This window comes from Zerene cesonia, chromosome 11 (genome assembly GCF_012273895.1).
Source record: "Zerene cesonia ecotype Mississippi chromosome 11, Zerene_cesonia_1.1, whole genome shotgun sequence".
NCBI classification, from domain to species: domain Eukaryota; kingdom Metazoa; phylum Arthropoda; class Insecta; order Lepidoptera; family Pieridae; genus Zerene; species Zerene cesonia.
The window spans coordinates 9,228,482-9,253,843 of NC_052112.1; the positions used below are offsets into that span (position 1 = coordinate 9,228,482).

The following is a 25,362-nucleotide window of genomic DNA, read 5'->3' on the forward strand; positions in this document are numbered from 1 at the left end:
AGCTTTGCCTAAATTAAATCGTAAATAACTTAAGTAAATATGAGATGAATCAATCTAAACAATCATGGAATACTTGCCTTACTAGATAAAATATTAGCAATGCATTGAAAAGTTCTGCCTAGTTCTATGTAGATAAGAAATTTTTTGGCTAGGCGTTGCTACGGTTAGGCAAGAAACGCAGGTTCGAATCCTGCCTCGGGATCAAAAAAAAAAAAAATCTATTCTTTCAAAATTTCTCATTTATAAAGCATTTCAATGCTATAAAACTAAAAATTAAATCTATGTAGATATTTATTTTGTCAAGGCACGCAAATATATGAAAGAGAACCCTTATTAGGAATAAGGTAATGCGTATTTTAATATTGTATCACAGATACTATACTAGTAGTTGTATCATTCCGACATATCCGTTTGATAAATTACGGTACATTAAAAAGCAGCAGTTTATTCAATAATATTTTAATCGGGTAAGCTTAAAGTTCATCCCCATTGGTCCATTCAACATTTGCCGCAATGCGCAGTCCTGCCCATTCAAAAACGGCCACTTTCTCTCGTTTGAAACTTACTATAAGAAATAAATTCTTTTCTCGCAAGTAATGCTCACTGGACAGTATATTCAAATGATTTTATACTTTATCTTCTTCAGTACAAAGCTTAATTTATATTTAGAGTAAAAGGTCACTGCAGTCATTCACACGAACATGTGGTAGTCCGTAGTAGCTTCACAAGCTAGTATACTCGCGCCAAGGCATTGGACGGCCGCGCCAAATGTAATTCCAATTTTAAAATTCGAAAGCCATCCTTTTTTTTATTTTTGTTTTTTTTTCGTTTTGACCGTGATCGTATAGTGATTACAAACAAATGTGGAACCATTTGAAATTTTATCGCCTGCTGTTGTTTTGAAAATTTATTCACCAATCAGCCATGGTAAGTTGGCAAAGTTCCAATTATTATTACGTTAAATTAGGTTCATTGTTTGATATTGGTTCTTATATCGTAACACTGCGTTTCAGATTTCAATAAATATCTTATAATATTAACGAGACATTTTCAGTATTTTTGCAAATTATTAACTCGGCAGTTGAGTAAATAAAATGCGAATAACGATAATAAATTTATAAAAATAACTAAAACATTAGAACAACAATTATTATATTCACAATGCTTAAATTTCTCATTTCTTCTTTTTAAATTAAGAAAGCAGGTTAAATCTTTATCTTTTTTAGCACTTTTTGTTATGCCTGTAATTATTGTCGGTTCAGCAATTACAAACTAGGTACATAATATATTTCATAAACTTGCAAACCGTATCATTTTAAAATGATGATGTTTATTCGAATAATACTCGTATGTATGTGATAGCTAACACTTATTGTAGAATTATTATATTTTTTCTTATATGAAACCAAAATTGCTTCCAAGGTATTATAATGATTATTTTTTTTATACTCAAAATTATATCATAAGGCGGGATCAAACTCGCGTCCTTCACCATACCGTGACGAAGCCTGACCTCTCGGCCACCCATGATCCCAACTCGGCAAACAAATTTCTTCTTTTCTTTTGGTTTTATGTACCTAATATGGGCGCCTCACGTATTTACGATCTTCTTGAGTATTAATATTTACCTAAATTAATCATTTATGCCAACTCGTAAGACGACGAGAAGTATATATATAAGTATTTTTAAACCTTGTAAGATATTTTTTTAGATTTACTACATATGTGATAATTACCGAATTTCTAGTAGCTCATGCATTTAACATTATTTATCAATTGATTTAAAAAACGAGGTCAAAATCGATTGTATTTTTTTGGGAACCTGATGCCTCAGTGTTGTTATTCTACTAAAATTTGGTGTATTTCTGACGATTTAATGATGTCTTATAAGATGTACATTTTGTGAAGAAAACCAATGTGAATATTATTTCGTTGGACTATAAAATAGCTTAACATATACATACTTTAACATACATATACACCACAGATAACAATACTTTTCTTTAATATTATGTTAAAGTTCAATGAAAACAAATTCGCATCGTTTTACTTCAAAAAAATATCTTACCCATAAGACTTCGAACTAGTAAAAACACTTCTATTGGGACGCTAACCAAAAATAGATTTATTGTATTCAAGCTAGTTCGTATCTTTTGGCTGCAGATATTGTGTTTCATTTTAAACCACAGATAACGTAATACTCGGTTAAGCATTCTGATTATTATTTAACATGTAGTTAATATCTTTGATAGTTATAATTTTTATTGATCGTAATGGATCATTCATAAGTTTATACAAAAGAAAACTTTTTTTTGAGGGTTTTGTGATCAAATTCTGCATAAAAAATGTATAAACAAAGTACAACAAACTTGAGACATAATAAATTAATTTTTACCGATTTAAATAAGGAGAGTTTCTGTACCACTGTTTTTTCCATTAAATCTAAAATCCAAACAATAAACTCACTACCGTACATATTTGATTACAACCCGAAACACGAACTTGATTATGTATTCAAACGAAATCGCAAATAATTTAAATTCACTATTTGTATGTAGCAGTAAATATTTAAAGTGCCATGTCTGAATTCTTGTTATGACTCAATCAGTATTCGAAACTAATACCATAGATAACATAATAATAAACTAGCTAATACAATGAGCCCGTATAGTTATATATAGTTTTAGCAAGTATGAATACAATTATAAAATTGATAAATCCAACAATAAATATTAGTATTATTACAAAATATACCTACAAATTCTACGATAAATTTCGAATTATTTTTTTCATCTATATTGAATTCAGACTTTTGGAAAACGAAGAAAAACCTTCATTAACTATTCTGTACTTGTTAAAATTACTTATGTGTAGAATGAATGTTATACAGAGTTTGGGATACACTATAATTTTTTCAATTTTTTAGAATAATAATGAGTAAGTACCTTTAAATATTTAGGAAGCTTCTCATACTCGCTTCTAACGCCGCGCACAACCTACCAAATTAAACAAATAAAAAAAAGCTACAAAACACGCATTGATCATAATATTATATACACATGTTCGCACTTTTATCTCTGCGTATACGCTGGCGATCGTAATGAGGAAAAGAAGATTAACTTATGAAATTATTATATTGTCACTGATCCTTGTTGAGTGTGTTGAGTGCAAAATTTTATCTAAGTCTGTCCATACTAAGTGGGTCAAAATAGTCTAAAGGGGTCAGTTACATGCAAACATGCAGCTGAGGCTAATATAACCGTGAAGCGTGTTTGAATAAGAAATGTCGCGCGGAATCCCATGTTTTGTTGTTCGAACGTGCTCATCTTAGAAACTATTGGACCGATTTAAAGAATTCTCACACCATTGGATATGTACGTTATCCCTAAGTTAGGCTATATATTATGTACTACAAGCGAAACCGGAGCGCACTGCTAGTTATGAAGATGTAGATAGCTCTGAGAGTTGATTATTATTAGTATTATTTACATTGACTAAGTCCCGTGTCCCCTAGTAGGGTATGGGGCATATGATATCTGTTTCACTGATCGATTTTTTATATGGATAAGTAGGTGATCAGCCTTCTGTTTGCTGCCAGACCGAGACATTCCTTATTAACATTGCATTATATAATATAATACATGATTATATAATTATTGATTTCTTACAAACCTGTTGATTTATTGATGTAATAAAAAAAAATCATTCATCCATTTAGATTTAAATTTAAAAGATCTATCCAACGATACCCCACATGCCTAATTTATCATTAATGATGTTATGAAAAATTCTTTAGAACCAATTTTTATTCTTTAAAATGGTTATTACCCAGTTAAAGTTATTACAACACTGATAGCGAATGAGAGAAAATTCAATCCCTAAAGATTCGAAATGGTGTTTAAATTCTAAGTCTTTGTGATCTTATCGCCGAATGTGTTGCTAAGCGTAAAAGTCGAGAACGGCTCTACCAAGTCGGGTAATTTTTTATCACTTTTGTTAAGGCACATGGAAGGTTCTTAGCGGAAAAAGTACAACAAGTGAAGCCGTGGCGGACCGCTAGTAGTCAATAATACCTAGTAGCCCAAGCAAGTTCTCCAGCGTTATCGGTTTTATAAACATAACAATCAGGTGATAAGTTATAATCAAATATAATGATGGACGATGATATCTTTGCTGTTCACAGGTCGGTGCGAAATGATGACGTCATATTTTGCGCCATTTACCAAACTCAGCCGGTGTTTTGAAACATGCCGTCCATGTTCCATTATTCAACATACAATAATACACATCCATTACACATCCCATGCTTGAACTTTAAACTTTAAACACGTTCTACATAGTTTGGTTTTACGCGAGTATTATACATATAGAAATTAAAAACTTTTCAACGGAGTCTCCCCGTGACCACGCTCGCTGTAAAGTGTTCGAAACGTCGGGTTAATAATATAATGAATAAATCGCGTTTAAAATCCGTTGAAAAGTTTTTAATCTCTACACGTTCTACATGATAAATAAACATTATTTCTTTCTTTCTTTCTACATGATGTCTTAAATCATTCAAAATAAGGTGAAATGTTAAAGAAAGACCGCAACAGAGTTGGCCAAAATACTGAATATGTGTTTTTAAATATAAACCTTATAAAATTTTACACTTAATCTTACTAATATTATAAACGCGAAAGTTTGTGAGTATGGATATATGTATGTATGTATGGATATTTGTTACTCTTTCACGCAAAAGCTACTGAACCGATAGCAATGAAATTTAGTACGTAGATAGCTGGACAACTGAAATAACACATACTTTTTATCCCGTTATTCCTACGGGATTCATACTTACGCGGGTGAAACCGCGGGGCGCAGCTAGTACAACATAAGAATAGCGTAAATCAACTCTATTCTAAATGTATAATAATGTAATAAGACAGCAACAAGACCAATAAATTTTTAAAAAGAATAATCGTTGTCCAATATGATTTTTTTATTCCTAATTCTTAAACTATGGTTAGTATTTTTTCTGTTTGTCTGTTACACGACTGGCAATGCGAATCATTAGAGAATATTCTAATACCAAATAATTATTGAACAACTATTTAATTAATTACTCGACTGTTGTTCCACGTAAGATCCTCTATCTCCGCAAAAAAAGATATGAAACTGTTTGAGGTGCGGTCTCAGTCGCGGCGCCTGCGCATTTTTAACCGACTTCAAAAAAGGAGGAGGATAATACTACAATTTGTATTCTATAGTGTAGCTTTAATGGATATCAAATCTGTCCCTGGCAAACATCGATTAAAATACAGGAAAACTATGGAAATAGTAAAAAAAATCCCGCCGATTTTTTCAAAACTATATTTTCGTTTGAAACACGATAGTTTGTGTAGAAAATAATTAATTTAATAAGTTTTAATTAGAGGTTGATATTGAAAATGGATGTCGTATTATATAGCTTCATTGAATAAATAACTAATACTAGCTGTTTGCCACGGCATCGTCCGTGGTGCATATGCATAGCTTGTCCACTCATTGAAGTTATATCTGTCTAAGGATGAAAGAATTTTTGAAATCGGTCCAGTAGATTTTATGTGGCAACATTACAAACATACATACAAGTTTTTCCTCTTCATAACATCAGTATTTTCTTCCTTTTATCGTACCAATGAGTATTATGAATGGTATAATAATCGTAATATTGTGTACATTTGAATTATGTGTCGTAGGTGTTTTAAAATAAAAAAGAGGCCTCTAAATAGGTATTTTGCTAATAAAAAAAGAAATATTTGACGAGCTATACGCTTCTAATGTCGTAAAAAATGGCAAACTGCCTCTTCATAAATACATTTACAAAATATACGAGAACGAGATGAAAACGACAGAAGGCGCGAGCGGTAACCTTGGGCACAATAAAAATATAATGTTCAAATAAGTTAATATAACTATTAAAAAAAAACACACAAAACCGCCTTCATATTGTCAGAACTAGAATAAATTAGAATCGTAGCACACATTCAATTCACCCATCTGAAAGTTCTTTCTTAACAAAGACGAAAAGTCGAATTGATAACCTACTCTTTTTTTTAAGTCGGCTCAAAAAAACAGACATGACGTAGGTGCATTGTGTTGCTCTTCATAATATATGACGTTTATAAATACAAATTTCCTATTTTAAATACTTATCTTTCTTCAGTTTCACGCTTCATGCTCATGCTAATAACGAATAAATCACAAGACAATAAATTTAATACATCCGAGGTAATCAAAATTAATAACTCATTCAAATTTTAATGAACGCCATCAATCGAATATGAAATACTCTCAGTGTGAAGGATATAATATTTTTATTGCGATAATTCGTTTAAGGACCTTATGTATTATGTACTTAAAACTTTTTACAGAAAACATTGCTAAATTCACTAAGATATATAGAAAAAACAAAAAATATTTTAAAATAATGACAATATTTCTTGCTTATTAGGTTTACCCAATGGGTTAAAGGGGATCCCGCCCTATTACCAATGATTAACTGTCTGTCTGTCTATCTGTCCGTCCGTCTTACACCAGACTCATGAACCGTGATAGTTAGACAATTGCAAATTACAAAGATGATGTATTTCTGTTGTCCCTATAACAGAAAATAAATAAAAAATGAGGTTTACTCTTAACCTCTTACCTCTATTTATCATATGATAATGTTTATAACAAAATTCATCATCATCATCATCAGCCCATATATGTTCCTACTGCTGGGACACAGGCCTCCTATGAGGGTTCAGGCCATAATCCACCACGCTGGCCAAGTGCGGGTTGGCAGATGTCACATGTCGTCGAACTTTTAATTCTTGGACATGCCGGTTTCCTCACGATGTTTTCCTTCACCGTTTAAGCAGTGGTGATGTTATCCACATGCGCAGATAAATTGAAAAATCAATTTATTTCCTACAAGCTCACCCGGTCTCGAACCCGATTATCTTATCGGTTTTGAAGTCCGAGGTTCTCACCACTGAGCCACCACTGCTTAGTAGCACAAAATTCATTCTCCGAACAAAATAAAACTACCTGTTTGTGTATTCCATATGGCTGCTGAACCCTAAAATGAGATCATCAATATGATAGATAAAAAAACCTCGTACCTACGAGTAAGCCTAACAAAAAACCTATTGTGGTATTCACATTTTTTGTTTTAGACGTATGATATGCTATTTATAAGTATTATGGTTTTGTGGTAGTATGAAAAAGTACAAAATGTAATCTATTTATTAACACATTTAGGAATAGAAGCAAATTATTATTATTAGCACAAATAATATTATACAATCCTAGGTATTAGTAACACGTCTAAGTAACTAATTAATACTCCTACTAATATTATAAATGCGAAAGTTTGTAAGGATGTGTGTGTGTTTGTTGCTCTTTCACGCAAAAACTGCTGAACCGATTGCAATGAAACTTGGTACGTAGATAGCTGGACAACTGGAATAACATATAGGCAACTTTTTGTCTCGATATTCCTACGGGATACGGATTTATGCGGGTAAAACTGCGGGCCGCAGCGAGTAAACTATATTTTTGATAGAATCATTTTGTCCCTGAGAAGAAATGGCCACAACAGGTTACTAAATCTACCCGCGCTTCTTAATAAATTCTGTGCATAAAATTGTTTATAAGACATTTTATTTATTATATGAAAACTTAGTTTTTCAGTTGTTCCAGCTCTTCCATAAATTAGCTGGAACAAACAGATGGACAGGCAGATAGGCAGATATACAGAAAAAAGTTATTATTTTTATTAAATTAAAAATTGATTTGTTTTTTGTATATACTTATACATCTGTTTGCACATCCATATGTACTTAGTAAAAAACGGTTATTTTTAAAACACAACAGGCACTCCAGTTGTCTAGGAAGAGATGTTAAAAAAAAAAATATTCACGACCGACGAACGCGACGCAACTTTATACAAACCTATATACGTTAAATACGTTATAGTAGTCTAAGAAAATGACGCTACCTTGCATGTAGGTCAGGCTCTGACCTGCATATGTAGTACAGATGTTATTTATTCAATCCGTCTGTCTGTCTCAGATAAACATGATAGCGGAGTGTGTTCTCGCAAATAATTTACGAGGGAAATTTTCGCGCGTTTCGCGTTCACAATTGAGAACATGTAATTTTATTTCATGTGGCTTTCATTTATATGTATGTCATAATAAGTTAAATTTTAGGGCTTTTGAGTCTGTGTACACTAATAAATATAAATGCTTAATGGGGATAGAAAATTTATTTCTGTCATTAATTATATATTTTGGTGGATATTTTTTCTGTTCTTTAACTTATTCGAATATCAGTAAATTTAATATAATGCTACATCGATAAAAGGTAAAGTCATTGTTTATGAAGTTTTTATCTACCATTTTAAATTAATATTCCTTTTTTATCTATGAGTATGACGAAAATCTTATCATAAAATTGTCATAGTTCTTAGCTACATAGCAGGATAGTCGGTTTTTGTAAAGAGTTTTATCATAACCTTTGTTTTTTTTTCTTTTTTTTGTAACTATAACCCTATCGTTCTTATCTGTATTTTTGTTATTAAGTATTTAATTAATTAGCCGCTTGTACCAAATTCATTCGAGATAAAAAATAATCTATATTTCTCCCTCTATCTATTTGTTGTTTATTTTTTCTTTTTTGTCGATGTGTCAAGTTCAAATGTGTGTTTTTTTTTACTTTTCTTTCTTTCATGTCGCGTGTTTGGTCATTTAATTTGCTAGCTGTGCGTATGTAGCTTACGGTTTAATCTGCAACGGAGGCGAAAGCTTTGAAAGTAACTTCTAACGAGGGGAAACCCTTTAAAACAGTTTATATATTGACGTTTATATATTTTCTTTTGTGTGAATATGGTAAATGGAAAATTTGCATCGAGCATATTAATTGAAATTCTTTTCATATCAGAAAATGGTTGGGCTGTGGGTGGATGCCTGGATGTTGGTGGATGAATGTTAATAATATACATTATACAAGGAGTGGTCGTTATATACACATATGCTATATAAAAAGGATTTTACTAGCTGTAACCAGCAGCGTCACTCGCGTGGTACCCGGGTAAAAAGTAGCCTATGTGCTTATCCAGACTATAATCTATCTGTACCAAATTTCATATATATACGATAAGCTGTTTTCGCGTGAAAGAGTAACCGATACATCCATCAATGCTTACAAACTTTCGCGTATAATATTAGGATCAATCAATCAAATCAATCAAAAACTCTTTATTGTGCACCTTTACAAGAAGAGTAAAAAACAGGATATAAATAAAAACATAATATTAACATGAAGAGCACAACAGGCGGTCTTATCGCTTAAGCAGCGATCTCTTCCAGGCAACCTGGTGGACAAGGAAAAACGCAGGGTATACTAATGTAAAAGGGAGGCGCAATAATAACAGAGTTTATAAGAATAGAACGTATAATAAAAAGAAAAATATACCAAAATTAATAACAATGCATACATAGATACATACATAAATATATAAAATATAAATAATATATACACATACATAGATACATACATAAATATATAAAATATAAATAATACATACACATACATATATCTAATCTATATATATAAAATTCTCGTGTCACAGTTTTCGTTGCCAAACTCCTCCGAAACGGCTGGAACGATTGATATGAAATTTTGTGTGCATATTGGGTATGTGTGAGAATCGGCCAACATCTATTTTTCATACCCCTAAAGGATAAGAGTAAGGCAGAACAGCGTTTGCCGGGTCAGCTAGTAATATATAACATATACATATTTAAACATACACATATACATACAGGTAACACACACGGACACAGCTTAACTAAATTGACAGATAAAATTGCTTCAGTAGGTTTTTGAATTTTTAGGATGTTGTGAGACACATTTTTGTCAACCTATAAACTGCAGGGAACCTTATTTTTAACCATCCAAAAATCTTTGTTACCAACCCTTTTAATTTTTACCTACAGCCAAGTGGAATCAGTTAGCAACCGAATCGAAAAGAAAGAAGTTATCAATTCGATTGTATATTTCTGACTTTGTAGAGAGATAGATTCCTTTTTTATTTAAAAGCTGGTTATTCCCGTGTCCAATTTAAACTATTTTTATTGTTGTGTATGTTTAATAGTAGTGTATTGAAATATTCACTTATAACAAGTTGTATTCGCGAAGGAAATAAAACATCAATTTAACTGCAGTAAAACAATTGTTAATTTTACTGAGGTTAATTTAATTTTACGAGCTTAGCGATGGCATATGAGCGTGCCGTGTTTGCGACTAATTATCTTATTCCATACTTGTAGCACAATGTTAATAAATAAATAGCAGGAAATATTTAACCGGACATTTTTTGGCGGCCGCCATCTCTGATCGATTTGCATCAAACATTTAGCAATGTTGGACCGCTGCAAGGCTCTGATATAAATGTAATAACAACCGCATTAAAATCAGTCCTTTTTTTTTGAGATTTGAGAGCAGTGTTGCAACAGACCAAAAGACAGAAAGACATCAACATCGAATTTATAATACCCCTCTTTTTGCACCGGGTCTTAAAAATATATAATATGCATAGAAATGTTATGGAAATTTAAGTACTGTATAGATAAATAGCTACTCGCCCCAGCTCCGTCCGGGTAGTATCCTTCAAGTAGAATAAAACCCAGTGGCGTAGCTAGGGGGACAAGGACCCTGGAGCATAGGGAAAGAATCGGGCTCTCCTCCCCTCTTTCAAAGCTGAGGTTAGAGGGCCCCCTGAGCTCTGGGGCCCTGGTGCACTGCACCACCTGGCCCTTTGATAGCTACGCCACTGATAAAACCGTACCCAGTTCGCAGAATTTTATAAATATCGGTTCAGTGGTTTAGGAGTTCATAGCGGATAAACATCATACATACATTTTAAAATAGTACCTACTATAATTACCTGCTTTCACATTTTTTATTACCTATTTTATTTACCGACTTTGAGTCAACACGCTGTTAGACCAATAGTATTCACAAATTAAACTTACGACTTATCAATTTTGTTGTGGGAGTCGAGCATGCTTCGGCACGAATTGGGCCAGCTCGCACCGGGGAAGTACCACACCCCCACAGAAAACCGGCGTGAAATAGTGGCATGCCACTGTGTTTCGTACGGTGAGTGGGGGAGCCGGAGGCCCGTTTCCTTTTCCTCACCCGTCCTAGTCCATTCCTTCTTTCCAGTCGTTAATCCTTTCCTTTTCCCTTACCCCAAAAAGCGGGCAGCGCATTCGCAGAGGCCCTACCTTTGCGAATGTTCATGGGCGGTGGTGATCGCTTACCATCAGGCAAACCACCAGCTCAGCTGCCCGCTATGACATAAAAAAAAAAATCGTTGTTGGGTGGAGTAAATACATAATATTCATTCGTAGCAAATGCTTCATAGAAAATAAAATTGACGATCAAAATGTAGCTTTATCAACCTACTCAGTTCTTATTTACTAAAAAATATATTAACCACTAGCAGTTCGCTGCGGCTTCGCCCACGGTATTATAGCCTATATAGCCCATGTCACTCAGCGATGCAGCTTTCTCATAGTGAAAGAATTTTTAAATCGTCCCAATAGTTTTTGAATTTATCGATTACAAACAAAAATACAAATTCTTCCTCTTTATAATATTAGTGTAGATATTGCATCATAATTAAATATTTTATCCAAAATACATATCGCTTACTACTGTCCATTTTTCCTTGTATCATTGATAACAACTTTATCAGCTAATATTAAAAAGGCTCACGTGCAGTTAGAAGTCAGTGTGAAAAAAAACATTAGACCGTGCTGTGTGTTGCGACATGATTCTCAACGATTCAAAAAGAACTGAGGTTTGAAAATATATCTAATTATATCTACACAACTATTTCACTGTTCATTATAGTTGGCTTTAAATATTTACTTTGTTGATCGATTCTATTACCAATGTACTTCTAATTTTACAGCTTCTGTTTATTATTAACAACAATGTTTATACTATTCTTATCTATACTCGTTTTACAATTATTGTATCTAATATCATTAATTTAATCGAGATAACAAAATGGATCGCTAAATGGCATTTTATTCTTCAGTTCGATCAAGGACATGGCTTTTCAAGATACAATCTTTCACCGACTGTTGCATGCAAGTAATTGCATCTCTTTTGTGCTATGTATGTACTTAGGTACTATATGCGTAATACTGTAATTTTATGAAGTCAATTATGTTTTTAGTTGCATTTTACCTAGTTATATTAACATGCTTGTACCACATATCTAAAAACTGCCTTCTATACGCTATCTACGTTCTTCCTTGGGGTCATGTTTTGATGCAAAAGCTTTAGTTATACATTGGGGATACGCTGTATAATTTTCACTGAATACGTTACGTATAGGATAGAAACGTAAGGAAAAATTGAATTAATGAAATATGATCGGTTGAATAAAACATACCTAAGTGTAATATATTAATAATAATTATTGTTTTTTTTTAAACGAGCACCTAATAACAAGAACAGTATCTAATTTTGTATTTATGCAACATGCGAGTAAGGTACAATGAAATAAGTGGATTGTATAGGTACGTAAAATCAGTAATTTGAAGGTTCTAAAATAACTGCAGAGAACAGAAAGCTATATGCTTTAGAAATTAAGTTGTGCCTTACGGCTATGGGATCTTACTATAAAATAATACTGCATGGAAATGGGTGATAAAATAATTATTTCTAACAAACACCAAAAACACCTTCATTTTGTCAGAAATATATGAAATTTAAATGTAACAAAACGGGAGACACCAGCTTGCAAATAATAAAAGAACCATCTAAATCGGTTCACCCAGCCGAAAATTCTGAGGTAAAAATCGAAAAAAAGAAATAAAATCATTGAATTGTTCTTGGTATATTATTATTATTTGTGCCAATACTTCTTGCAAACACCCACACGTTCTTAAAGAATCTCAGGATATTTTAACAGGTTGTTTTCATCATAATTAACCAGCTGTATCCTCTTATACAGGAAGTAAAAGAGGAGCTTAACAAGAAGGAACCGAGCGATGACAGCGACGCGTTGGACTCGGTCATCATGCATATGGGCGAGATGGGGCTTTACCAGAAGCTCCTGTTCGTCATGATGGCGCCGTTTGGCATATTCTTCGCGTTCGTTTACTTCGTGCAGATGTTCATTGCTGCTACGCCACAGAACCATTGGTGCAGGGTGCCTGAGTTGCAGCACTTGGATGCTGAAGTGAGGTATAGTTAAAAAAGTTTTTTTTTTAAATATATATTATAGAGATTAAAAGTAATAGTGTTTGAATGGGATTAAGAATATTGTATGAATTATATCGATAGACGTATTGTCGATTTTTTTTTATATAATAATCTATCTAACAAATTCCTAATATATAATAATCGATTGATTACTTAATTTAATTTTTTTCCATTTTTTAAATTAATTTTATACATTTTTAAAGTTTCCTTCATCACTGACTATACTTAACTACCACATTTTTTAAGTAATTAATTGTTATCAATTGTGAATATTTACTACATGTAGTCAAACAGACAGCTTTACTTTGATAATTACGGATAATAATGTTGAGAACATTCAATGTATTCATTTATATGGTTTTCCTTTAAACCTAGACCTAGATTTATTGAATGACTAATACACTATTTAGCTTATATATTATTATAAACATTGATATAAATATCTATTTGTATTAACAACTTTGATACCTTTTACCTCACAATTTACCCTCATTTTGAAGGTTGCGTGCCCAACGGACCCTTTTACTAATAGTTCGTTCATTACCAGGGCTACATTTCAAAAACCGTGTTAGTTAGACAGTTGAAATTTTCAGAAGTATGCTATAACGACATATACTAAAAAAAATTAAGCAATAGTCAGCACGGTCAAAAATTTGATGGTTCATCAATTTCTGCAATTGCTCTAACTCATTTGTAGATAACACTCAGTTCGTTAGTGTTATTATCTGCTAAAACAATATTAAAATACTATAAAAATAACATTCGTTCTTGACCCTGCACAAATTTACTAACAGCGAGTTTACCCCCTATCGGTACCGTTGCCATGGAAACGAAAGTGTACTCATTGTATCCTATCCATACATATTGACTTGCATTGATTTAACACTGTGTAATTTTATTTTATAATTGAATTACGGAGAAGACTTGCAGAATTGTGAATACTGGATTTTAGATAAAAATGATTATATTTTTTATTTCAATACGATTTGGATTATGGGCGTTATCTTAAAGAGAAAATACTCTTTTCAAAAGATTTAACTACACTGTTAATAAAATATCTTGTCAGCCATAAAGTCGTAAAGATTGCATTCGTACTATACTAATCGTATTTTCAACATTACATTTTTTTTTCATTCACGGAAAGTAGTTTTTAATAGATCTTTACTTTCATTTGCTTTTTAAGTATACGAATATTAGTTTTATTTCCTCTGTTACCGACACAGATTAGTTATGATATTATATTACGAGTTATCATCGCAACAGATTAGTAAAAATTTATCGACTACGTAACAGTTGCGTAGTGTAACATGTATGAAAATAGTCATACGAAGAAACTTATCCTATCCTACTAATATTATAAATGCGACAGTTTTTAAGGAGGGATGTATATATGTATGTTTATTACTCTTTCACACAAAAACTTCTGAACCGATTGCAATAAAATTTGGTACGTAGATAGCTGGACAACTGGAATAACACATAGGAATTTTTATCCCAATATTCCTACGGGATACAGCCGCAGTTAGAATAATTATAATCATACAACCACCTACGGCTTTCGAGAGTAAACATACAAGTGGTTTGTGATTTATTAAAAAAAATCAAACGACTTCAAAACCAAATTTTGCAAGACAATATTTTGACAATACTTTATATTATTTCTAAAATTTGAAATTTCTGAACGATCCTAATTTATTTATGTATCGTAAGAAAACTTATGTTTAAATATTTCATTGAGTTCGATTACTTACTAAAATACAAACATTTCTTCATTGTAGGTTATGTTTAGTCGACTACAATATTGATATCCAAGAGTGGAAATTATCTATTATAATCTGATAACTATTGTTATTGGGTGACGGCGATCCATTGCTGCGAGATAATCATGATTGACATACGTCGACGATACGTTATTAATTTAGTATGGATTTATTTCAAATAATGAGATTATTTTAATAACAATTATGTGTTATATTATACCTTAGCGGTCCTCCTTTGTACTTGTAACCTTAGATAATTTGGACCATATCACCGGCTAAGAAAATTGTTATGTAAAAATAATATGGGTACCTGGGTAAAAAGTGTGGTGGCTCAGTGGTCAGAACCTCGGACTTCAAAATCAATAAGTCGGGGTTCGAGACCGGACGAGAGTGCAGGAAATAAATTGATTTTTTCAATTTATCTGCACATGTGGATAACATCACCACTGCTTAAAACTGATGATGATGATGACGATGATGAATATGGGTACCAACATTTTCTCTGTTTTGATATATTTTATATTTACAATCTATACAATATTATGTTCAGAAAAAGACGACAATCTGCTTTGAATCGATATTTAACCTAACCTGACGTACACAAATAAAATAAAAACTAATAAGAGATGTTTAGATAACGACTGGATTTATCTATAACTTTTACCATATCTATATATATAAAAGATAGTGGTGTTAGTAACACTACTTATAACTCAAGAACAAATTAACCGATTTGGCTGAAAATTTTTGCAGAGGTAGCTTAGAACCAGGAGACGGACATAGGAAAGTTTTTATTTCGGAAATACCACGGGAACGGGAGCATGCCTGGAAAACCCCGGGTCTATCTTTCCTGTGACTATGCGGGCAAAGCCGCGGGCGGAAAGCTAGTATTGTTAATAACGTAACTATAAATGTTACAAGGCGAAGGCTTAACTCCTTATAAATTATTACAGCGTGTACAATGCCTAATGGGAACATAAAAACGCTTCACCTTCCTCAAGAAAACGACATATTATTACATTATTTATGATACAATTCAATATAAATACCAATAGCTTGCGCGGAATTTTTCTTTAATTAAATTTTCCTTATTTCCGTTGGACAATAGTGTCGATTTTAATGAAAACCGTTTACATTACATACACAAGAAATACGTATACTCACAAATACCCCGTTCCTTGCGTGCTCATAACGTTACTAGCGACTTCGTTCGCGTTTGTCAATATACACTTAGTTACCCTTCCCCCCTCAGACACTGTATCGATTTCCGGGATGAAAAGCAAATAATATCCTTCCTCGGAGTAGTATACCATACCAAGTATCATCAAAATCCGTTTAGTAGTTTTTGCGTGATTCTCATTCGAGATACAGACAGACAGACAACAATTTTTTAAGTTGCATTTTATACTTCAATATCGACAATAAAACGCCCCACAAAAAAAATCCAAATATCTTCAATGTACAGACTTACACCCCGACCATTTTTATTATATTAAGATTTCTCATATAAAATATGTTCAACCTCTATTTAACGCCTTTCAAGATTTAGTCTCGCGATAGAAGGAGTACATTATCTTAGTTCAATATCATTCAGCATTATATTATCAAATTTGTTTATTTAGACTCATTAGAAGATGCAGATCGATACATAAATATAAAATATTACAAAAAAAATGTCATCATGTCATAAAAAATTTACACTACATGCACTGTACAAATCATTTAATCATCAGTTAAACAATAAACAATAACAAATTGTGAAATAGCTCCACTATCACCTGTTTACCCGCGCTTGGGCAGCGGGTTGGCTTATAACCTACTAAACGCTCTTCCCGGCCCCGCCCGGATATCAAGATTCCTGTTTTATCGCAAGGGAGCATTTAATCGGAATAAAAAGTATCCTATCACCTAGGTCTGCTCATACCCCGTATGTGTACGTTCAGCGTAATTGACGGACAAACATCCAAACAAATCCTTGATTGTTCTCCTCATAGGACACAGAAAGCCTGTATCCCTGCTGTGAGAAAATATGTACTGATGACGATAACAATAATATTGATAAATATTAATATAAATATTAATATAAATATTAATATAATATATATTTAACCGTATAAAGGCCAGCAATTTCATAATCTTTTACATTACAGACGGAATTTAATATCCCCGCGAGTCGATGACGAATGGGAGAAATGTCTGATGTATGACGCTAATTGGACACAAGTGCTGATCGACATGGTCATACCGGTAAACGCGAGCCTCATACCGTGCCAGAATGGGTGGGAGTTCCAGCTGGGAGACATTCCCTACCACACTGTTGTTAGCGAAGTGAGTATCTTAAAGAAATGTTAACTAACGCGGAATACTCTTCTTAGATACTGCTAAAGAAACTCATAAAAATTACAAAAGTATTAAAGTTATTTTACTCCTTATTGATAGACACGCAATTTTTTGTTTAGTCTGGAGGTGAGGTTTACCCGGGACGAGTTACTAGAGAGTTATGAACAACATATTTATATTCGTTTTATTTAAATGCACATTCTTATTCTTATTCTTATTCCAAATTGTTTAGTTCAATTCGTTTACGAAGTTTTAACATCATTTGGGTAAAGTACACCGATAGTAATAAAATTTGTTGGAAAATGTTACAATAGCAGTAAGGTATCCAAAGCAAACAGACAACCACTGTTCAATTGGTTGCGGGTCGTTTTAATGGCGCTATAAAATAGTTTCCATATAAATAGCACTATCAGCGTATGGGGACGCATATCACCCAGATCAATCAGGCAATCATAAAGCATGAATATGTAAAGTTCTAATAAAAAATATCTAAAAATCCTGTAATGACAAACTGTTTCCCAAGGTCCCAATTATAAATACATTAATTTAAAGTTTAAACGGTAAAATTAAAGTCTAAAATAACTAGTGTATTGAGTATCACTATCATTATATAAAATTTGTTACCAGTTAGGACTGGACATTGAATTATAGAATTATTTGGAAAAGTTGTTATTTCTTTTAATACTCACCCCTGTGTGAACGAAAACTGTGGCAAATATAAACAAAGTGGAAATTTCCCTCCGCCTTCTTGTGTTGTACGAGTTATTTTTGCAAGGTTATTTTATTTTTAACTATGAAGCACAATTCTATGATCTCAAATGCTATATTAAAGAAATATATGGCCGAAAATGTGGTAAATCTAATTTCCGGGAAATTTGTATATTTTAGACTGCGTATTTGTATGTTTCAGAAGAATTTTGTACATAGAGACAAATCGGTAGATAAGTCTTTATTACTTACTAGAAGTTCGCGTCGGCTTTTGTCCGTGTTAAACATATGCGTATAGCTCATTGAAGCTTTTGAAATCATTCCAATGGTTATTGTGTGATAACAAACAAAAATACAAACAAACGAAATAAAAGAAGCCTCTCCATAATATTACTACTACATATTAGATACATCTATCAATCGAACCTTTTAATGACTACGATTTCGTGCATAATTTCCATCTCCCTAATCTTAAAAAAATTGTTTATTAGCCCCTCATCAAAATTTGTTTATTAAACCCTCCTTAAATGAATTACTTTTAGCGTGGTTGGGTGTGTGAGAACGCTGGCTACGTACCGCTCACTCAGGCAATCTTCTTTGGCGGCTCCACCGTTGGCGGTATCTTGTTCGGCTGGATCGCTGACTTCTACGGCAGAGTGCCGTCCTTGGTTGGTAAGAATTTGTATGTAGGTGAATGTCTTATTCTGGAAATTTCTCGAACAATTCTATTGAAATAGTGATTTGGATAGCAGAATGATTACCTCAATCTGGACTTGTCCCATCGCAGCACGTCTTTACTTATTTATTACAGAAGTTTTCATTGTACCCTTTAATGTCTCTGCCGTAGATATATTTTGTCCAATTATATTGCAGATATTTCGAGAGAAAATAAGTTACTCTTAACTATTATTAAAAACATGATATTTGATATATTTAATATATTTACAATTTCCTCCTTTTTTAAGACCACTTTTCGGGAAAAACTTACAAAAGTTTACTTCTCTCAGAAAGATCTGATTCTAGAACCAAAACACTTTATTTTCAGGGGCAAATTTAATAGCACTCGTCGGTGGTATTGCAACTATCTACTCTACTGGAGTTTGGGACTATGCGTTTTGCCGATTCCTCGTCGGCATGTCGTATGATTCTTGCTTCATGGCTTTGTACATTTTAGGTAAATTACACTTTTAATTTAATGTTAAAATATAATACATAATTAACAATTATTAAATATCAAATTAATTAGTGAGCTGTTTGCAAAATAGTCGGGTGACCACAAGGAAAGAATCTTATAATTAAGGCAACTAAAGGGACATAAATCTTATATGTAAATTGTCTCTTTCTCTTATAAATATGTTGTCTTTTATTTTCAATCGACTTTCTTAAAAAAAGCGTTTTTAGCCTGGTGTAGATGATTATTTTTGAGCTGCATAGGAAATTTTTATCTTTTTGTCCTATTATTGAATCTGGAGTTTTTCACCTTCCCTTATCTATAACCTCAGCGGTTTTTTCATAGTTAATACATAAATGATAACATACGTTATTTCCTTTTCTGTTCTGATAATAAAAAAATTACATTTTTGAATCAGCCTAAGATATGTCTTTGAATTTATTTTAGATCTATACCATACCTAGAATGGTATTATTTGTGACTATTTTTACATAGGCACCGGCCGTTATAACTATGAGGTAGGATAAAAGATAGACTGAGCAACAAGCGTATGCGTATACGCAGCAGTTGTACCTCGATATTCAGTCGTTAATTATTCGACGTCGAACTGTCTATCCAGTAGGTTTAGAGTCACAGTGTAGACAAAAAGAGGGAACTCATATAATTTTTAACGAATGTAAATTTCATGCAAAAAATGTCAATATGCAATTGACCCTCAGCAATGGAATACGTGGGGCCGCGGCACCGCACTTGGGTGAGCAACATGTCCATCGCGCTGTACTTCGGCGGCGGCTGCCTGGCGCTGCCGTGGCTGGCGGTGTGGGCGTCCGACTGGCGCCTGCTGCTGTGGGGCACCAGCCTGCCCATGGGCATCACGCTGCTTGTGCCGTTCGTGGTGCCGGAGAGCGCTAGGTGAGTGGGGCATTGCGGTGGACTGGATTGGTGTGTGTGCTGTGGGGCACCAGCCTGCCTATGGGCAGCTACCGCTTCTCTCTTCTCTCAAAATACTCCAGAATATGTGAATTTGCGACGGAATAACCATTCATATAAGGCAAACTCAACCGTTAAAGTCAGATAACGTTAAGTATGTTTCCATATTTTTCAGATGGTTAGCATCGCGCGGTCGGGTTAACCAAGCAGTTAAAGTATTGAAACGTTTCGAAAAAGTCAACGGAACAAAAATTCCTGACGACGTTTTAGATGAATTCATTGTAAGTATCCACTGAGAACTCGATGGAAGTATCAGATATTATTTAATTTGAAATCTAAAAGTGTAATTATTCAATTTTGTTTGTATATTATGGTAAAAGTCTGATAAATTTTTCTTATTCATTCTCCAGGTGTCGGCAAGCCAAACCCGGCAGTCCAACGAGTCCATAAAGGACGTGTTGAAGAGCCCGCCCCTCCGTCGCATGCTGATCCTCATGATCTTCGTGTACATGGCGTGTGCGCTCATATTCGATGGGCTCGTGAGAATGTCTGAAGGCCTGGGACTGGACTTCTTCATCACTTTCACATTGACTTCCGCTACGGAAATACCATCTGTCGCCTTATTAGCGCTGGTACTCGATAGGTGGGTGTATGGTCTTGAGTTATGGTTTTATAAGTAGCTCTGTAGTCGATGGATTGGTGGGGATGTTTAAAGTCTTGGGAATAAATTTCTTCATCACCTTTATGTTGGCTTCCGCTACTGAGATTGATAGATAGGAGTCCTGATTCTGATGGGGTAATCTCGAATCATATTCAACTCCATATATTTCTATAAAATTTATGGCTCTGAAATTGAAGTGGTTCTTATTATCATATACATTTATAGATTTAACGTTTACTTCTGTTTGTTTTGATATTAGGAACTATTTATGCAATTATTTAATTTGAAGCTTGATTTAATAAGAAATTTTCGCTTATCCGTTTCACCGTGAGTTCAGCTTTTTAAGATAACTTTTTCCGTTCTCAGATGGGGTCGTAGAAATCTCGCAGGAGGACCATTGATTATATCTGGAACTTTGGCCCTAATTGCTGCTTTTGTACCAAAAGGTGAGCTAAGTTTGCGGCATAATTTGGGTTGTTTCATATCTTCAGAATAGGATACAAACCATTGATGTTAAAATGATGGAAGATTTTGCGGTGTGTTGCTAATCATTGGTGTAACACAGGGATCTATTTTAGGTCCAGATTCATCATTTGTAACGAAATAAAACAAAAAAACGCTATTGTCTCCCAAATGTAAAAAGAAACTATAGAATTCGATAAAATTAGATATAATTTAAAAACGAAATGACTTTAAGGTAGTATTCGTAAATTATATATCGAATCCTATGGCCGCTTGAGCCGTCACAGAAAATATGTAATAACATCACACACATAATGTAATGACGACTGTAACATGAGAATAGGTGAAGGACATTGTATAACAGAATTGAAATGCCTGTGTTCCGGCTTCCTGGAATAAAAAGTTATTCATAGGTATTCAGGTATCTATATGTTTCTACAATAAAATTCCTCTATAAACTGTTACACTTTCATTCCTCGATCAATCCGCCTACTTCACCTTGCTTATTTAATTTCTGCACAATGAACCCACGCAGGCATCCCGCAAGTCACGCTGGCCATATTGGCGCGGTTCATGATCAACATGGCGTACAACGCCGCGATCCAGTGGTCGGCCGAGCTGCTGCCGACGGGCGCGCGCGCGTCCGGCTGCTCGCTCGTGCACGTCAGCGGCTACGTGGCCACCGTGCTGTCGCCGTTCGTTGTCTTCTCGGTGCGTATGCGATTAGTAGAACTTTTTTAGAATTTTTTCGAAATCGAAAATGATTTGATACAATAGTTTGATCCTAATTTGTCGCATTGTTTCAAATTTATTACTCGTCAGTATATAAAAATTGTGGGACAAAATAAGACTTCAAATTTCAAATTTGTTGCTTCTATGAACTCGTCAATCGTCTAACTTAATTGATAGCTAGCAACTTATATCATTATATAATATCACCACCGAGTTCTCATTGTGTGTGTGTGTGTGCGTGTGCGCAGGAGCGCGTGTGGCGCTCGCTGCCGCTGGTGCTGCTGGGCGGCGCGGCGCTGGCGGCGGGCGGCGTGTGCGGCGCGCTGCCCGAGACGTGCCGCCGCCGCATGCCGCAGACCGTCGCCGACGCCGAGCGCACCGTGCGCGCCTACACCTTCTGCGGGTACGTTGCACTGCGGCGTACTGCAGTACACTGACACTGCATTGTACTGCAGTACATATATATTGCAATGCACTGTTTTGCACTAGACTATTCTGTAGTACGCAATACTAAAGTTTATGTACTTACACTACACTGCTATTCACCGCACTGCCCTAAACTGCTCATACTACTCGTAACCAACTTTGCTGATACTCTTTCACTACACAGAGCTATCCTGCACTGCTTAGAACAACATAAAACTGCTCTACACTATATAATACTGCATTACACTATTCTACACTGCTTTGTTCTTGCGACAGTATAGTAGCACTACACTGTATTTGAGTTCAATACACTGCATTACACTACAATAGTAGTACTCGAAAAACTGTCAATTGCGTCTTTTATTGTATTAACTAAATTGTTAAAAATGTTGTAATGATAAATTCAATAAATTGAATAATTTTAACATATTTTTATTATAGTTGCCTAAAGAGTTTAAAGTCGTAAATTTTTTTTATTCAATTTGTTTTATTCATTTCCTTTTAATAAAAGTGTTAAATAAAAGTTCATTAAGATAGGAACTGATAAAAACGGTAGCCGCTTGCGTATTTTTTATCTAATTGATTCCTTGTTAGTTAAATAAGTAAATATTTAATTAATCACACGTATATTTTCAGGTCTAAAGTCGACGATGAAGGTTCAGCAGACGAAGGCGAGAAAGACAAGGCTGTTACTTAGATTAATTATTTAGCATTTATTGAAATAGAATTCAATTTCCCAAAAGGGTCATGTTTGGCGACAACACAAGCGACGAGCGGATGCGGGAGCGACTTGTATGGTGTTTTAACGTCTGAAAAATCTCTCAGTGCGTAGTTTACCAACAATAAAATGCATTTAATACGGTACTTTTATTGGCGAGGAAGGATGTATGTTCTAAATCCCTATTTACATGAATTTTTTTAAATATTGTTACATAGTATTAATGTCAGATTTTATTTTACATAAAATGTTTACTATTTCACTGATTTTACACAATATATTTACTAAATTGCACGTATAAATGGTCAAAACTAATTGATGATATTCGCTTATAATTTGCCGTGCCCGCGAATCGCTTCCATTGATATCGTGATCTTACCCTTATACTTCCACACGGTGCACAAATACTTGCGAAAAAGTATTTAAATTTTGTTAAATTGTTCCACAGTTATTGTAAATACTATTATACAATATACTAAACATAAGTTTATGATTGTACTAAATATATTTTTACATTTATTGTGCTATTTTTTTTCTACATTTTAATGAAAATAAATTTAATTAATATGTCGCATGCCTAACGCTTCTTGATACTAATTAATAAAAAGTTGTGTGAATTGTTATGAACGACTATGAGTACTTTAAATGAAATTAATTAGATTTATAATTAATAATATTTCATTGCCTTGTCTTAGACTAATGTTATATTTAAGATATACAAGTTTAAGCACGATATGCATCTGGTATGCTCAAAATTTATAAGCATTAAGCATCTTATGATTTTGTCTGTGATATTTAATGTCAATAACATTATTTTGCGGAATAAAACATAAGAATTGTTAATGCAGTTTAATTTTTTTCATGTGTGACGTTGCTATCCCCAAAACATATTATATGATCTGAATATTATATGATCGATTATCTGAAGTAATCAGAACATTTCTGTATATAAACACTTTTTCATTGAATATTTTGAAAAGAGTAGGTAATTGCTATTCAATATCTTATATCTTTAAACGAACAATTCTTGTATATATATATATATATATATATATATATATATATATATATATATATATATATATATATATATATAATTGGAATATCGGAATCGGCTCCAACGATTTTCATGAAATTTAGTATATAGGGGGTTTCGGGGGCGATAAATCGATCTAGCTAGGAATCTTTTTTAGAAAATGTCATATTCGTGTTTTAGCGACTGAAACTTACTTTTTTAACAAATACGAGGCGTTTGAGTAGTCCTAATTTATTATGACTCTTCCTGACATCTATTGGCGAATAATAATACTATTTTTTGGCGAATAATTAAAGTTCCAGCAGATGGCGTTGTTAAGTAACGAAGTCAACGAGTGTTTGCTTTGAGGTTAGACTAATTGTTTATATTGTTTTGTGTCTTCTTAATGCACGTGTTCACTTAAAATGCCTAAATGATCTTGGAAAAAAAACGCTTATAAACAATCTAACTTCACGAAGTTAAACCGAGCTAAGCTCGGTCATCCAGGTACTGTAGTTTTTATGGACCGTAAAGTGATGATTTGCAAGTTATCCTGTTTGTATGTGCGTCAAGCACGTTTAAGCCACTGGGCCGATTTTGACAATAATTTTTAGAGTTGGACATCAATATGTCACGTTAATGGGGGTAAAAAAATACATTCGCAACTTGCAATTACATCATCATGATAAATCCATGATTGGTAAATAGGTTTTTATTAAAATAAAAAGATTGACAAGATATATGCATCTAAAGCCGTGACTTAGAAAATTGACGAAGTACAAAATGTCGGTTTATGTAGGTGCACCATGGCCCACGAGCGAATCCGCGGACGGAAATCTTTTAAGTTGCGTAGTAAAGTTAAAAATTTAATAGAATCTCTCATAGTATTAAATCGTTTAGTAATGCTAAATTCAAAAAACTTGATTACAATGTATTACACATATTGGCATCAATAAATCTATTACGTACGTATTACATTCCATTATACATATTTTATAATATAACTTCATGCGTACAACCGTTGTTTCTCACAACCACAATAATTGTTTTCATCACGAATTATTTATTTTAATATATAATTTTCTCGAATAATAGGTACCAATCTGAATACCCCATTATACATGCTTCTAACAAAAGAGC

At 33.5% G+C, this 25,362-nt stretch overlaps 1 protein-coding gene across 1 annotated transcript; it reads left to right on the forward strand.

The window, feature by feature from the left end:
* Positions 1 to 743: 743 nt before the first annotated feature.
* Positions 744 to 24,053, forward strand: LOC119830446 (carcinine transporter-like). The gene is made up of 12 exons (XM_038353474.1): positions 744 to 927; positions 13,049 to 13,281; positions 17,210 to 17,387; positions 18,650 to 18,779; positions 19,153 to 19,281; positions 19,998 to 20,190; positions 20,384 to 20,489; positions 20,619 to 20,851; positions 21,236 to 21,315; positions 21,867 to 22,042; positions 22,312 to 22,466; positions 23,126 to 24,053. The coding sequence occupies exons 1-12, from the start codon at positions 925 to 927 to the stop codon at positions 23,184 to 23,186; spliced, it is 1,677 nt and encodes a 558-aa protein (XP_038209402.1). The 5' UTR covers positions 744 to 924; the 3' UTR covers positions 23,187 to 24,053.
* Positions 24,054 to 25,362: the final 1,309 nt, after the last annotated feature.